General features: G+C 38.3%; 1 protein-coding gene across 1 annotated transcript; it reads left to right on the top strand.

Moving 5' to 3' along the window:
* The first annotated feature begins 469 nt into the window (after window positions 1-469).
* Gja1 (gap junction protein alpha 1) lies at window positions 470-13,446 on the top strand. The gene is made up of 2 exons (XM_027953028.2): window positions 470-706; window positions 10,517-13,446. The coding sequence occupies exon 2, from the start codon at window positions 10,533-10,535 to the stop codon at window positions 11,679-11,681; it is 1,149 nt and encodes a 382-aa protein (XP_027808829.1). The 5' UTR covers window positions 470-706; window positions 10,517-10,532; the 3' UTR covers window positions 11,682-13,446.
* Window positions 13,447-14,461: the final 1,015 nt, after the last annotated feature.

Here is a 14,461-nt window from a genome sequence, read left to right as displayed (position 1 = left end):
CTCTCTCTCATCTCCACCATTCCCTTTGTTAATTGTCCCTACTAAGAGGAAAGGAATTAGATCATCACATAAGATATTCACACCCACCTCAAACTTCACACACCTTGGTCAACATTAAACAAGTTTGCACTGTCTATACTTCTCCCCCACTTTTATTTTCTGTAATTTTATTTTAGAAAGTGTGCTATTATAAAAGATATGCTTTTTCATTGTCCTAGGATTTGGATGAAACAAATACTAAAATCAGCAGTTTTTAATCTGTAAGGAGTAACTCCAAGAGGTAGCATTCATGTCTCTAATGCAATCTTATTTATTTATTTTTTTTGGTCAGCAAATTTAAGCCAGGACTTGATCCTGACCTGGCTACTCCTCTTTGCCTCCTCTTGCCTCACGTTCACCAGCTTCTTTTCCAACCTCCTCCCGCCTTTCCTTCTACCCCTCCCCTTCCTTCTAGCCCCTCCTCCTAGTTGAGTCAGTGGCTTGAAACTTTTTAAAAGCTCTGTGCTCCAAGTTAGAAAAAAGCTTTTACGAGGTATCAGCACTTTTCTTTCATTGGGGGGAAGGCGTGAGGAAAGTACCAAACAGCAGCAGACTTTTAAACTTTAAATAGCCAGGTCTGAGTGCCTGAACTTGCCTTTTCATTTTACTTCATCCTCCACGGAATTCAATCACTTGGAGTGCCTACTTCACTTCTTTAAGCGAAAGAGTAAGTTAAAAGAAAAAACCACTTTACCTATTAGTTTCTTTTTCTCCTAGTAAAACTTCTAGAGTTTCTAAGTGTCTAAAATGTAAATATGATTTATGTTTTGAAATGAAATCTAAGTGCCTATCTATAGTCAATGCTAAATTGAATGTAGGGAGTTTGTACTTTTGGTTGTTTCAAAAGTTTCTATTGATAATGCAACAGGTAAAAGTTTTGAGCCTTTCTAATTAGAATAAGAATTAATTTACTGGATACTTGATTCTTCCTTTTAAAAGCATAATTTTATTTACTTTTTGGTAATCGATCATAGTCTAGGTGCTCTGTAGTTTGTTGGGGGTTGGGGGTGAGGGGTGCTGGGGCCTGGATTGGGGGTTTCACTGACAAAAAAAACAAAGTGCAAATTTGCTTAGCGTTCTCCTTATAGTATTCTGTACTTCGTGCTTTTTCATATGGAAATCTTGATAGGTGTTCTGTAGCCTTGCAAAGCAAACTTCTTTTGTAACCAAGTGCTTTGTTAAAACATTGTGGCTACTTGACTTCCACGTGGTTCCCTCCTAAAATTTTTCTCACTAAACAAAAAGATATATACCCCACTATTAATATTAGGACTTTAAAATTATTAGTGAATAGTTAACTTTGTGTTAGCCATCACTGTGGAAAGATTTGAGACCCTACAGAGAGCCAACATTTTTTTTTTTTTTTACTTCACCACGTTGGCAACTCATGAGATGAGAAACCTTGAATGGGTGGTGGTTACATTACAGGAAGGGAACAGATGTTTAGAAAAGAGTGTATGCTAGGATGCGTTTCCAAAAATCGTCTCCTAAAACGGGAGCTCCGCGAATGAATAGGAAAAAGAAATGTATTTTAAAATGTTTTAATGGGAGCTACCTCCCCGGCTCACCCCCCTCACTCACTCTTGCTTCAGCCTGTCTGAACCTGTAACAGACTTCGGAACTCTGGCGCAATTGTCTTGGAGTTGGAACTGCCAGGGTGGTAGGCAGTAGACAAAGAATACGCTAATGTGTTGCTTAAAAGGTTCATTATTTTTTAAATGTTTGGCTTGATAACAACATCCTGCTAGCCAGAAAGGCAACCGTGCATTTTTGGTGCCCGGAGAGAATTTTCTGTTCTTTTTAAATCTACAGACTAAAGTAATTAGATTCTTGGTGTGACCCAGTCGTTGAAGTATTTACACCAGGGAATGCTGAAAAGCCAATAATAATGCCAGCCTTGCTGCGGCGCGAGGCCGGGCGCGTCCTGCCATCTTAGCATCTGCTCGGCTGCGCCTGGCTCCTTCACTGTCCGGAGCCTCGGGGCTTTTTGAGATGTTTCTTCCCTTCAATCTTTACAAGTCAAATTGAATGCAGGTCTGAGTTCCGCCACTGGAAGGAACCGGGATTGGGAGGGGAGAGGGAAGGGAGGAGGGATGGGCTAGTTGCCAAATGGTTAAAAGAGCAAATGATTGACTTAATTAAAGTTGTCAATCTAATTTCCCACCCTTATCAGCCCCGTCCCACCCGCAGTCTGTTTTCTTTTGGTTTTTCTTTTTTTCTCTTAGTCGAATGAATCCTTCCTTATAAACCTTGGTAAGGAAACCTGAACACCTTTGGGAGTTACCGTGCTGGTAAACTGCACTTGTAACTTTTCTGGAAGTTCTTAAAACTTCCCAAGAATGAGGCGGGGCGGGGACGGAGGAGGGAGGGCAAGAAAGACCCTGGATGAAATGGGGCGAGAGCTAATGACGTCCTGAGGCAAATCAGTCCGTGATTGGGAAACTCAAACCTTGATTCCCAGCAGCGGATCGCCCACACGGGCTTCTCAGACCTAGCTGACCTTGGCAGGAGCATCGCCGATAAAGCTTACGGAAAAGCGTATTCACCGTCACCCGGAGTGAGGTGCTTCGGTTTCCCTCTAGAGGTACGAAGTGGGGATGGGAAGAGAGCTGTAAGATACTGTAACAGCTGAAAGCAGACGTGGCTTTATTTGGAGGTGGGCTTAAAATTTCCTTTTGCTCCCAAATCAAGGTAGTAATGTCAAGAGAAATGCTGAATCTCACTCTCTGAAAAAATAGGCATAGTTAAAAAAAAAAAAAAAAAAAAAAAAAAAAAAAAAAACTACTCCGTCCACCTTGCCCGATGAGGATGCCTAATTTTCACTTTTATGCAAGGATTCCTGAAAAGAAAAGCCTTTAGTACTGCAGAGGAGATCTCATTAAACTAACCCACTCCCAAGAATAAAATAAGCCAATTAAGATAGAAAATACCTCTGGGGGAAGAATAATTAATTCTTCTGAGTAGGCCAAATTGAGTGAAAATTGTACCATTCACAATACATTGTGTCCTGGCACTGTGTTGAATTCTGAATTATTGAACTGTTTTTCTCCAATGTGTGAAATCCTTCCCAAAGTCAGGGTACGTGGCCACCTGTCTTTTTCCTGGAAAATACAGTTGTAAAGTTTTGCTCCTCTTTACTGTTAAAATGTTCCATATTTTTCTAATACTTTTTGAAGTGTATCACCACAGCTGTCCCATCCACTCAGTTCCTCGCCCTTTATGGCTGAGATCCCTACAATACTGAACCTCCAATGAGAACCAGGGTTCCAAAGATATTTGGCAGCAATAATTTAAAAACGGGTGTGTTTTCGGATATTAAGGATTGCTTTCTTCCTCACTTAGATGTTTCCAATTCCTGCAAAGAGAAAGTCAGAGAGTTCCTCATACCTTGCATTCTGTCATTCTTTTATAATATCCAGAGGTATAGCTTAGTATGAGGCTGAGAGCCTTTGTATACCCCAAGGGAAGGGAATGATAGGAAAGTCACCAGTGATTAATACCTGCTACTCCACCTTTCCTGTTGTTCTGACTTCCCTTCAAGATTCTCATTTGTTGGAATGGATGTGTTGAAGTTTATCTAGTTCAGCTGTAGAAAGAAAAGAACTAATCACCTTGAGTTTATCATTAATGTAATATAGATAATTTAGAAAAAAAAAATCCCTACAGCTGCTTTAAAAAAACAACAACAACAACTAATTTTTGCGTTCTTGGGAAAACTGCTTTAATTCTCCACTTCCCTTAATTATCTTAATTCACCATTTAGCTGTATGTGTATAGACTAATTTCTGCCAAAATTCAAACCATGGTTAATTTTTTTGTAAAATGCCTTGAATTTTACATCCAAATTTCCACAGGTTTCTAAATAATTTTTAGAAAATGTATGTTTGTTCATCATTTTAGTTAAGATACAAAGGTTAGAAAATAAATGAGCAATATCTAAGGATCTTTTAAAGAACAATAGGTAAACTTTATTGAGGTTTTACTAAGAGCTTCACTTGCATGCGTTCTCATTCAGTGCTGACTGTTAATAAACTTGTGATGATCTTAAGGATGTGCTTATGTGATTACAAAATAATAGTAAGATTGTTGATTAAAAGGCATCAATTTGGAGGTGAAAGTGAGGGTAGGGACAATAGAAACATCAAGAACTGATAGAAATAAGCTGTTGTAGTTTTTTGTTGTTTTTTAAAGGTACTGGATCACAATTGAAGTGCATAGCTTTGAGCCTAAGGGTTCTGACAGTGTTTTTATTTGGCACACCTAAGTTGATCTTAAGAAACTTTTTTGGTGGGGGAGTTGAGTGATAGCTGTTGAACTAGGAAAGCTCTCAATAAAGCTCTCCACTCGTTGGATGGAATCTCTCCACTACTATCTCACCTCATTCCGTGGAAGCTGATAATGGAATGACTGAAAAGGAGGGGTACAAGTTAGGGAAAGAAACTTTTTTGGTTTGTTCTAGTGTGTTGCTGCTTCCTACTACCACTACCACAAGTAAAATTGGAAGTTCAGTGCCACAATCCCATCACACACCTCTGGGAATGTAAAGATAACTGATCTTTACACAAAGGAATGGGAGAATAATCAGGGAATCATGCGGCAGAACTTTTAACTGAATAGATGTTTCCATCAAATACATTTGATAGGCCAGAGAACTAGGCTTACTATCCAGGTATAAGGAAGCAAAGGTAGGGTGTTGTCAAATGAACTGGGAATGTTTTCTGTGATATCTGATTCAAATAACTCTCTGTCTAGACTCAGTTAATGTTACATTAACTGGGTTTAATGTCAGTTCTGTTCTTCCCTTTCCAGAGTCCTAACCTTCCCTCATATTTGTCATTCTTGAAGTAAACACAATTTTAAATAGGCTGTTTCTTTTTGCAATAGTGTTCTTGGCTACAATAAAATCATGTGTCATTATCAAAGTCAGAATATCCCTGAATTAGGGGGATAACAGTACAGGGTGATTTTGTTGTTGTTGTTTTGTTCATTTTTATTTTTTTGCTCTGTTTTAATTCTTATGTCCTAACAGTGAATCTGAATAAACATCCACGATACCTAATGCAGTTCTTCACGTATACTAACCATAACTAGAATCTCCATCTAATAAATTTAAGAAGCTCTTTCCTTACTTCATTCCTATTGCCTGCCCAGCAACAATTTGAAGCCTGTTGTTTCAACAAACAAAGCTCTTGTATTGTAGCAATTATCCCTTGAAAATTTAACAGTGTAATAAAAGATGCTGACAATAATCTTTTCTTCTAAAGTCCTCCTTAATGAATTCAAAATTTCAGAAGTTTGAGATGTATTACCATATTTAAGAGACTCCCAAAGAATTAAAAAAAATAAATAAGGAGACCTGGGGGCCTTTTTCTTTGCACATTACAGGCTCCAGGAGATTAGTTCTCTTTGTTGTTGTTGTTGTTGTTGAACAGCCCTGTTTAACTCATTCAGGATAGATTCATGCAGCATCTCTTATTTTTTTAAGCACTGGAAATGCAGCACTGAACAAACTCCCTTCCAGAGCTCACATTCCACTCAGTAAGACTTTATGAAAGGAGATAAACAATAAGCAAATATATGCTATTTTGAGTAGAGGTCAGAGCTATTCTAAAGTGGGACAAGGGGAATAGGAAGTGACAGGACTGTGGAAAGGACGCTTCTGTTTTCATATTTGGTGGTCAGGAAATTTGGCTATGAAGTAAGGCCTGAAATGAGGGAAGAAGTAAGCTGTAAGATCAGCATCTTTGATGGTTCTTTTGTGTTTTTCCTTTTGGACTGTCTGTTTGAGAATAGGTGGGCAATCACAGTGACCAAGGCAGTGACGTGAAAATTGAAAAGAGGTAGTAATGGCTGAGATCGGGCTAAAAGCAAAGACAAGCAAAAACAGTTAAGAATGGGTCATAGTGCGGTTACTTTTGGAAGGTAGATCCTCCCTGATGGGCAGGATATGGATTATATTAATCATGTGTGCATCTGAATATTATCAAAGGGAATAGCTGCTGTGGTGTTAGTGGAGAGAGTCACATCTGAGCTTACTCAAAAGACATTTACTACTAGGAACAAGGAGTCTTTACTATCAAAGCTAAAAGAAAAGCATTAGGAAAGTTTGCATTGGAGGGTGTGGGGCATAAAACTTTTGATTTTAATATATGAGAAACTCATAGATCTGGTTGCAGTGGCCCACACCTATAATCCCAAAGGCTCAGGAGGCTGAGGCCAGCCTCAGCAACCTAGTAGGACCCTATCTCAAAAATTTAAAAAGCTGGGGATAAAGCTAAGTGGTAAAGTGCCCCTGGCTCAATCCCCTATATGGAAGGAAGAAAGGAAGGGAAAGAAATGCAACCCTGCCTTAGTTATTAATAATACTATATGTTTTATTTGTGTCTCCACTCACCATTATGGTTGTCTCTTTTTAAAAATTAAAAGTAAAATATTTTCTAATAATATGATGAGGGTGTAACACAGTTGTAAAGTGCTTACCTAGTATGTGTAAGGTCCTGTGTTCATTCCCAGCAAAATAAAAAAAATATATATTATTAGGATATTAGTGACATGAAAACACTTGGCTACAGCCTTTGTTTTTGAGGCTCTAGCAAAAGGGACAGACAAAAGTAATTAAAAACTGAAGTTTAATTTTTAAGAAATTTCCTTTGGATTAAAGAGATTAGGTCACTATCCTCTCAGCGAGTGGCAGATAAAGATGCAGGGAGTGGGAGACCCAGTGCCCAGAGAACCACTGTTCTAGTGCTTTGACTTGTTAGATGCGCTGTCTGTTCTACTTCTCTGAAATTTGCCTCAGTCTTAAATATTTTGAACAGGAAAAAAATAAAATAAAATGCTGGGAAAGCACTCTTTGCTTCTCTGTAATCTTACTTCAAAATCACCTGGGACATTTGTTCAAAAAAATAACAAAAAATTAAAAGCTGATTTCCCAGGCCCCACCCTCCAGAAGTCTAGCTTCATCCAACTGGTGAGGGCCAGGAATGTTATGTGCCAAGTGATTGTCATGCAGTTCAGGAACCACTGTGAAGGGACAAAGTCCTTAGGGAGGTCACACTGGGTGACTGTAGTTTTGAGCAGTGGTCTAGGGGGCCATGAAGAGCAAATGAAAATGCAACCTAACATGGCATACAGAAGGCATGGTGTTATCCAGCTGCTGTCAAGATCTGCTACTACTAGCTAAGAGTGGTGGCTGCACCTGTAAACCCAACTCAACTATACCTGAAGCTGAGGCAGAATCACAAGTTCAAGAGTAGCCTGGGAACTTTAGTAAGATTTCCATCTTGCAAAAAAAGACCTAATGAGAACTGTACACAACCCCTTAGATCATGATGATCTACAAATAAAGCTGCATCATAGGAACGCAGAGGCGTAGGCATGAATATACAGGATATGTTCAGCTGCCCAGACTCCTGAATGAAATGAAGAACTGTGTTCCTGTCTCCTGGTGAATATTCTTGCAATATATAGTCTGTAAACCAATGCCAGGGCTTCTGTAAACATAAGCATACTTTTCCCTTATAATGAAAGAACATTAATGTTTCAACTAAGACTTGGAAAATTAAAATATTAAACCGGGGTTAAGGGATGGAATAACTAGTTGAAAGGATACTTGGTTCCTGGCCAAGTGAACAGCTACCAGTAAAAAGCTTGCTATTTTTGTTACCTCCTTGGGAGTTGCAAGATGAACCATCACATGAAACATTTGATGGTCTCTATGATAGTGGTAATGACAGGTGTCTACATGTTACAGAATACAAGGTGTCCAATTGGATAATTCATATCTTATTCAGATGAAAGAGTATAACTCATTAATGCAAATGACTACTGTGTGGGTGTGTAAAGAAAAGACAACATTGCAATTAAATTGATGGGATAGTTTAAAAGAACAAGTACCCAGTGAACTAGTTCACACTCTATAGCATAGTGGAATCTTAGAATTGTGTGAAAGTCAAATTTCATTTTCCATAGAATGTGAAGAACTCAGGGGTGAACTCCACAGGCATCTACACAATCATTTTACTTTGAATAATGATGAGACACTGACTAAAATGAAAACTGCTGTTGTGCCCAGCTGTATTTCTAACCATGTTTAGTTTGCCTTGAGATCTATTATTGTCTGAATATGATGAGATGTATGCAAATAGCTTATCATTTTATACTTAATTGTTTTTGTTATTCCCCCCCCCCCAACAATTAGAATATCTAAACAAAAGCAGATGACACTGGCAAAATATTGTAATTCTTTACAAACCGAATTGGAGCCAATTTACACATCATCACATAGAAACTGTCTACTGATATGGCTCCAAAAATTCTGTTGTGTTTGTTTGACCCTCGTGGCCTGTACTTCTTCACTCCCAGTCTAGTATTTTCTGCTAAATTGTAGGCTTTTTCTTTTGCATTCTCTCACATAAAACTGACCATCAAGACTAAATTACTCCTCTCACTTCAAGCCTTCCCTTGGCTATTTAACCCTTTGTCGACCTGTCTGACTACTCTTTGTACATGAATTTCACTCTCTGGTTTGCCACATCAGAATCCCAAATGGCCCTTCTTTAAAGTAGAAGGAAAACTCCTTCTTTTATGATCATTGGGAAAGCATTATTTCTGTAACCTGCCCGCCCACTTCACACCTGTATTTCCTCATTTGTGTACCAATCCCTGAGCTGTCATATTATCAGATACCCATCTATTACTAGTTGGTATATAATTTGGCTTTATGGATCTACCATCTCTTCTTTGTTTCATCCAGGAAACCCTGGGTCAGATTTTCAGATTTCCGTTTCATTTTTTCATGATCTCCATAGCTATGACATACAAGCATTAGAAAGAAATGTAATATTGGATGGTGAGGGGAAAACACCTCTGTATTTCATTTACTTCTTACTTACAGGAGAATATGACTCTGGTTCAAAACCAGATGAGAAACCCCTTTATATTCAGATAGTGAACACATTTGTCAGAAGCCTACACAATTCTACTTTAGTTGCACTTGTCAATTCATTATTACTGAATGCTTGGAAAGTCTTTGTTTTGCTTGTCTTTAATTATTAAATAATCTTTGTTTACTTTATTGCTTTCTAAACCCTGCAATCACTACTCTCCTGAAAATTAACCAATCTTCTCTGTAGTTTTCTGACACGTGTCATATTTTCTCATGTTTCAGCTCTTGTTAGATTGGCCATATCAAAACATGGAAACTTTTCTGGCTTTAGTGCAGTCTTACTGTCTACTGTGCTTGTAACTTTTTTGTTTGTCTTTTGAAATGGGTTCTTACTATGCTGACCAGGCTGGTTTCAAATTTGAGGTCCTTTGACCTCAGCCTCCTGAGTAGCTGATATTTCAGGTGTGTAATTTAAATGCCATTGCAATCATTTCAATGTATTAAAGGGCTTTGACTTAAGGACTATAAGTCTTTTGGCTGTCCAAGTGGCTGAATATATCTTACAGCCTTTCAGCTTCCTCTTTTTTCACTTCACAGTCTATAAGTAGTATGGAGACAAACTGACAGATTGATTTTTTTTTTTTTTCCCTGGTATTCAGGGTTGAACCCAAAGGTACTTTATCACTATCTCACATCGTAACTTCTTTTAGAACTTTGCTTAGTTACTGAGGCTGGCTTCAAGTTTGAGATCCTCCTGCCTCAGCCTCCCAAGTCACTGGAATTATAGGCATGTACCATGATACCACCATGCCTGGCCAAATTGAACTTTTACCTAGAAATGTTATGCACATTTAGTTTTTGTTTTTGAAAGTAGGTTCCTGTTTATAATGAGATACTGTCCAAATGGTGCATTTCAGCATAACATTTTTTTTTTTCTGATAGAAGACAGACTTGAAATATATGTTACTGCATAAGGAGAGAGAAAAGAATAAATAACCATGATACAGACTATGCACTAATTACTCTTAATGTACCATGAAGACACATTGCAGAATAAAATTAGGAATAAAGTGATTCATCCTAGCATCAAAGTTTGGGGATCGAGGTTGTGCATGCGTGTGTGTTCCTGAGTGTTCTTGCCTGAGTTCTTAGATACCTATATTTTGAATAACACATCAGCATTTTGCTTAGGCATGCATCCAGACACAAGCCTACGAGACAAGAACTGTCGTCATTTATCAAACAAATAAAATAAGCAGAGGCACTTAGCACAGACAGCTTCTAAGGTCACATGGCAATTTGGTAGTTGAGCAAGTAATACATCTTCTGCAAGTTAAGATTGCAGTTCAGCCTCTGTACATAGGCTCTGTTGCTTCTCAGATCAAATTTTATCTTAAAAAAAAAAAAAAAGAGTGAGACTCTGGGAGTGGAAATGTGCTAGGAAGAACTTTGTTTTTGTTTTGTTTTTGATGGAGGCTAAAAGGAAACAATTTGCAATATTTCCGCTGCCAGCTAAAAAAAAGATACCATCTATTAAGCTAATAATTTACAATCTGTAATCATTGAGTTGTCTCTTGGTTTTTTTTTCAGGAGGTATCCAGGCATCATGGGTGACTGGAGTGCCTTAGGCAAACTCCTTGACAAGGTCCAAGCCTACTCCACTGCTGGAGGGAAGGTGTGGCTGTCTGTTCTCTTCATTTTTCGAATCCTGCTACTGGGGACAGCAGTTGAATCAGCTTGGGGTGATGAGCAGTCTGCCTTTCGTTGCAATACCCAACAACCTGGTTGTGAAAATGTCTGCTACGACAAGTCTTTCCCAATCTCTCATGTGCGCTTCTGGGTCCTGCAGATCATATTTGTGTCTGTACCCACACTCTTGTACCTGGCTCATGTGTTCTATGTGATGAGAAAAGAAGAGAAACTGAACAAGAAGGAGGAGGAGCTCAAAGTTGCCCAAACTGATGGGGTAAACGTGGAGATGCACTTGAAGCAGATTGAAATAAAGAAGTTCAAGTATGGCATCGAGGAGCATGGTAAAGTGAAGATGCGAGGAGGGCTGCTGAGAACCTACATCATCAGTATCCTCTTCAAGTCTGTCTTCGAGGTGGCCTTCTTGCTGATCCAGTGGTACATCTATGGATTCAGCTTGAGTGCTGTCTACACTTGCAAAAGAGATCCCTGCCCACATCAAGTGGACTGCTTCCTCTCTCGCCCCACTGAGAAAACCATCTTCATCATCTTCATGCTGGTGGTGTCCTTGGTGTCTCTTGCCTTGAATATCATTGAACTCTTCTATGTCTTCTTCAAGGGCGTTAAGGATCGTGTGAAGGGAAGGAGTGATCCTTACCACGCTACCACTGGCCCACTGAGCCCCTCAAAAGACTGTGGATCTCCAAAATATGCTTATTTCAATGGCTGCTCTTCACCAACCGCTCCCCTGTCACCTATGTCTCCTCCTGGGTACAAGCTGGTTACTGGCGACAGAAACAATTCTTCATGCCGTAATTATAACAAGCAAGCAAGTGAGCAAAACTGGGCTAATTACAGCGCAGAACAAAACCGAATGGGGCAGGCAGGAAGCACCATCTCTAACTCCCACGCCCAGCCTTTCGATTTCCCGGATGACAACCAGAATTCTAAAAAAATCGCTGCTGGACATGAACTACAGCCACTAGCCATCGTGGACCAGCGACCTTCAAGCAGAGCCAGCAGCCGTGCCAGCAGCCGACCTCGGCCTGATGACCTGGAGATCTAGATCAGGCTTGAGCATCAAAATTCCACTAACTGTGGAGAAGAAAAAAGGTGCTGTAGAAAGGGCACCCTAGGTGTTAATTTTGTTCCAGTTGGAGGTGGTACTCAACAGCCTTAGTCATGAGGCTTAGAAAACAACAAAGACTTTAGAATATGTAGGTTCATCAGGGGGTGTCTGGGATAGGTGGGTGGAGAGGGAGGGGATAAGGGAGGTACATGTGGATATTTAACGTAGTGAATTCAAAGAACTTAATTTCTAAAGCAGAGTTGCATTAGGTGATACATAGGTAAGGGCTTTTTCTCCCCAACGTACACCCCTAAGAATGGTTCTGTGTATGTGAAAGAGTGGGTGATCATTGTGGCTAAATACTTTTAAAATTTTTGTTGTACCAAGAAACTGAAATAGCTTTGGCCAGGAATAAATACTTCCTGAACATTTTATTTCTTTGCAACAAGAAAAAGACAGAAGATTGTTCTTATGTCCCTGCTAAAACATTCCATTGTTAAATTTTGCACTTTGAAGGTAAACTTTCAATCCTCCAGGTGTCAAAGGACTTGTGCTACTACTTTTTTTTTTTTTTTTTAATTCTTGGTAACAACTGAAAGTTCAGACAAGGCCCACAGAAAAAGGTGTCCCATGCATTTGCCATCCATACAGGAGTATTTTTTTTGCATCCACTTTCATCATATCATTGCCATCACTTTTCTTCATTCCTCAACTACTATTCACATTCATTTAATGGTTTCTGTAAACATTTTTAAAACAGTTGGGATGTCACTTAGCATTTTCTTTGATTTAGTGTCAGGGAAGCAAGCCATGCTCAATATTTAACAATCACTTGTATGTGTATGTGTGTTGAAGAGTGTGTTTAATTTCTCATGTATTGGTACAAGCAGATTCAGTATAAACTCACAAACACAGATTTGAAAATAATGCACACACAGTGTTCAAATTTGAACCTTTCTCATGGATTTTGTGGTGTGGGCCAATATGGTGTTTACATTATATAATTCCTGCTGTGCAAATAAAGCACATTATTTTTTTCCTAAAATGTTTTTCCCCATGTATTCTATTATGGATACTGGTTTTGTTAATTATGATTTTTTTCTTTCTTTCTTTCTTTTTTTTTTTTTAGAATGTAGCAGTAATGCTATTACTGAAATGAATGATTTTCTTTTTCTGAAATATAATCATTGATGCTTGAATGATAGAATTTTAGTACTGTAAACAGGCTTTAGTCATTAATGTGAGAGAATTAGAAGAAATGCTTAGAGTGGACTATTAAGTGTGCCTAAATGAATTTTGCAGTAACTGGTATTCTTGATTTTTGTCCTACTTAATACACATTAATTCAGAACTTGTATTCTCTTATGAGGTTGACAGTCTTTTGGAGTGACCAGCAACTTTGATGTTTGCACTAAGATTTTATTTGGAATGCAAGAGAGGTTGAAAGAGGTTCAGTAGTGCACATGAAACTAATTTATTTGAACTATATGCTGAAGACATCTACCAGTTTCTTCAAATGCCTTTTTAAACTCATCACAGATGATTGGTGAAAATGCTGAATATCATCATACTATTCTTCTTGCACATCAGCTACACAAACAGTTTTGTACAATGAAAATACTAATGTGTTTGACATTCCATGTTAAACTACTGTCATGTTCAGCTTCATTGCATTTAATGTAGACCTGGTCCATCAGATCTTGTGTTCTGGAGAGTGTTCTTTATTCAATAAAGTTTTAATTTAGTATAAAGACACCCTGTATATCCTGTGTGATTTTTTTTTTTTTTTAAATGCTGGTTTTATCTATTCATTACTATTAAAGATTTCTCTTGGTTATAAGAATTTGGGCAAAGGGGCTGGGGATGTGGTCTAAGGTAGAATACTTGCCTTGCTTTTACCAGGCCCTGAGTTGAATCCCCAGTACAACCCATAAAGGACTTGGGCAAATAAAATTCACATTGACATTCTCCAGGATCTTTAAAAGAACAATATTCCTCCATTAGCTATGATCAGTACAATATTAATTATAAACATTTTTCAATATTTGGCTGAGAAGATAAATATATAAGAATTGAAGTTGGAATGCAACTTTTTTGTTGCAGGGTAAGGGCAATTCTGGGGATGGAACCCAGAGCCTCATACATTCTAAGCATGGTCTCTACCACTGAGTTACACTACCAGGTGGACACGACTTTAATAGATGTGTAATAATGTTTAAAATAGGGTAATGTTGACTAATTTAGTAGATAATATACAATTAAAGCACAAAAACTTAAGGATGCTGACATTTTAAAGTTTTCAAAAAGAGGTTCAGTCTGAGTGTAGTTAATAGCCAGCTGCAAAATAATGAAATAGATCATGGAAATTTTATTACAAGATTTTGTGAAAATAAGATTTAAAAAGCATTGAAGGAAAAATCATCCACTAACAGAGTAATTCTGGGCAATTGATGATGTAGTTTTACTGAGTTGTTAACATTCATTACCTGCCATAAAATAAATTTGTGATTTAACAATTGAATGGAGCACATACATTTTAAGAATTTTGTGTTTTCTTTCTTTGCAGTATGGGGGATGGAACCCAGGGACACTCTACTACCAATCCCTTTTTATTTTTCATTTTAAAATAGGGTTTTCCCAAGTTGCTGAGGCTGGCCTCAAACTTCTGATCCTTCTGCCTCAGCTTCCCAGGTCACTGAGGTTACAAGAATGTGCCACCTCACCTGGCTAAATTTCATAATTTCAAAATAACCCGGCTCAATTCAGTTGTTTCTTTA

This window comes from Marmota flaviventris, chromosome 6, assembly GCF_047511675.1.
Source record: "Marmota flaviventris isolate mMarFla1 chromosome 6, mMarFla1.hap1, whole genome shotgun sequence".
NCBI classification, from domain to species: domain Eukaryota; kingdom Metazoa; phylum Chordata; class Mammalia; order Rodentia; family Sciuridae; genus Marmota; species Marmota flaviventris.
The sequence above is the reverse complement of the archived record's forward strand: the minus strand, read 5'-3'. Positions and strand labels throughout refer to the sequence as shown.

What these genes read in the sequence shown, in the direction of transcription:
- Gja1 (XM_027953028.2), top strand. Translation starts at nt 10,533, where the DNA reads ATGGGTGACTGGAGTGCCTTAGGCAAACTCCTTGACAAGGTCCAAGCC.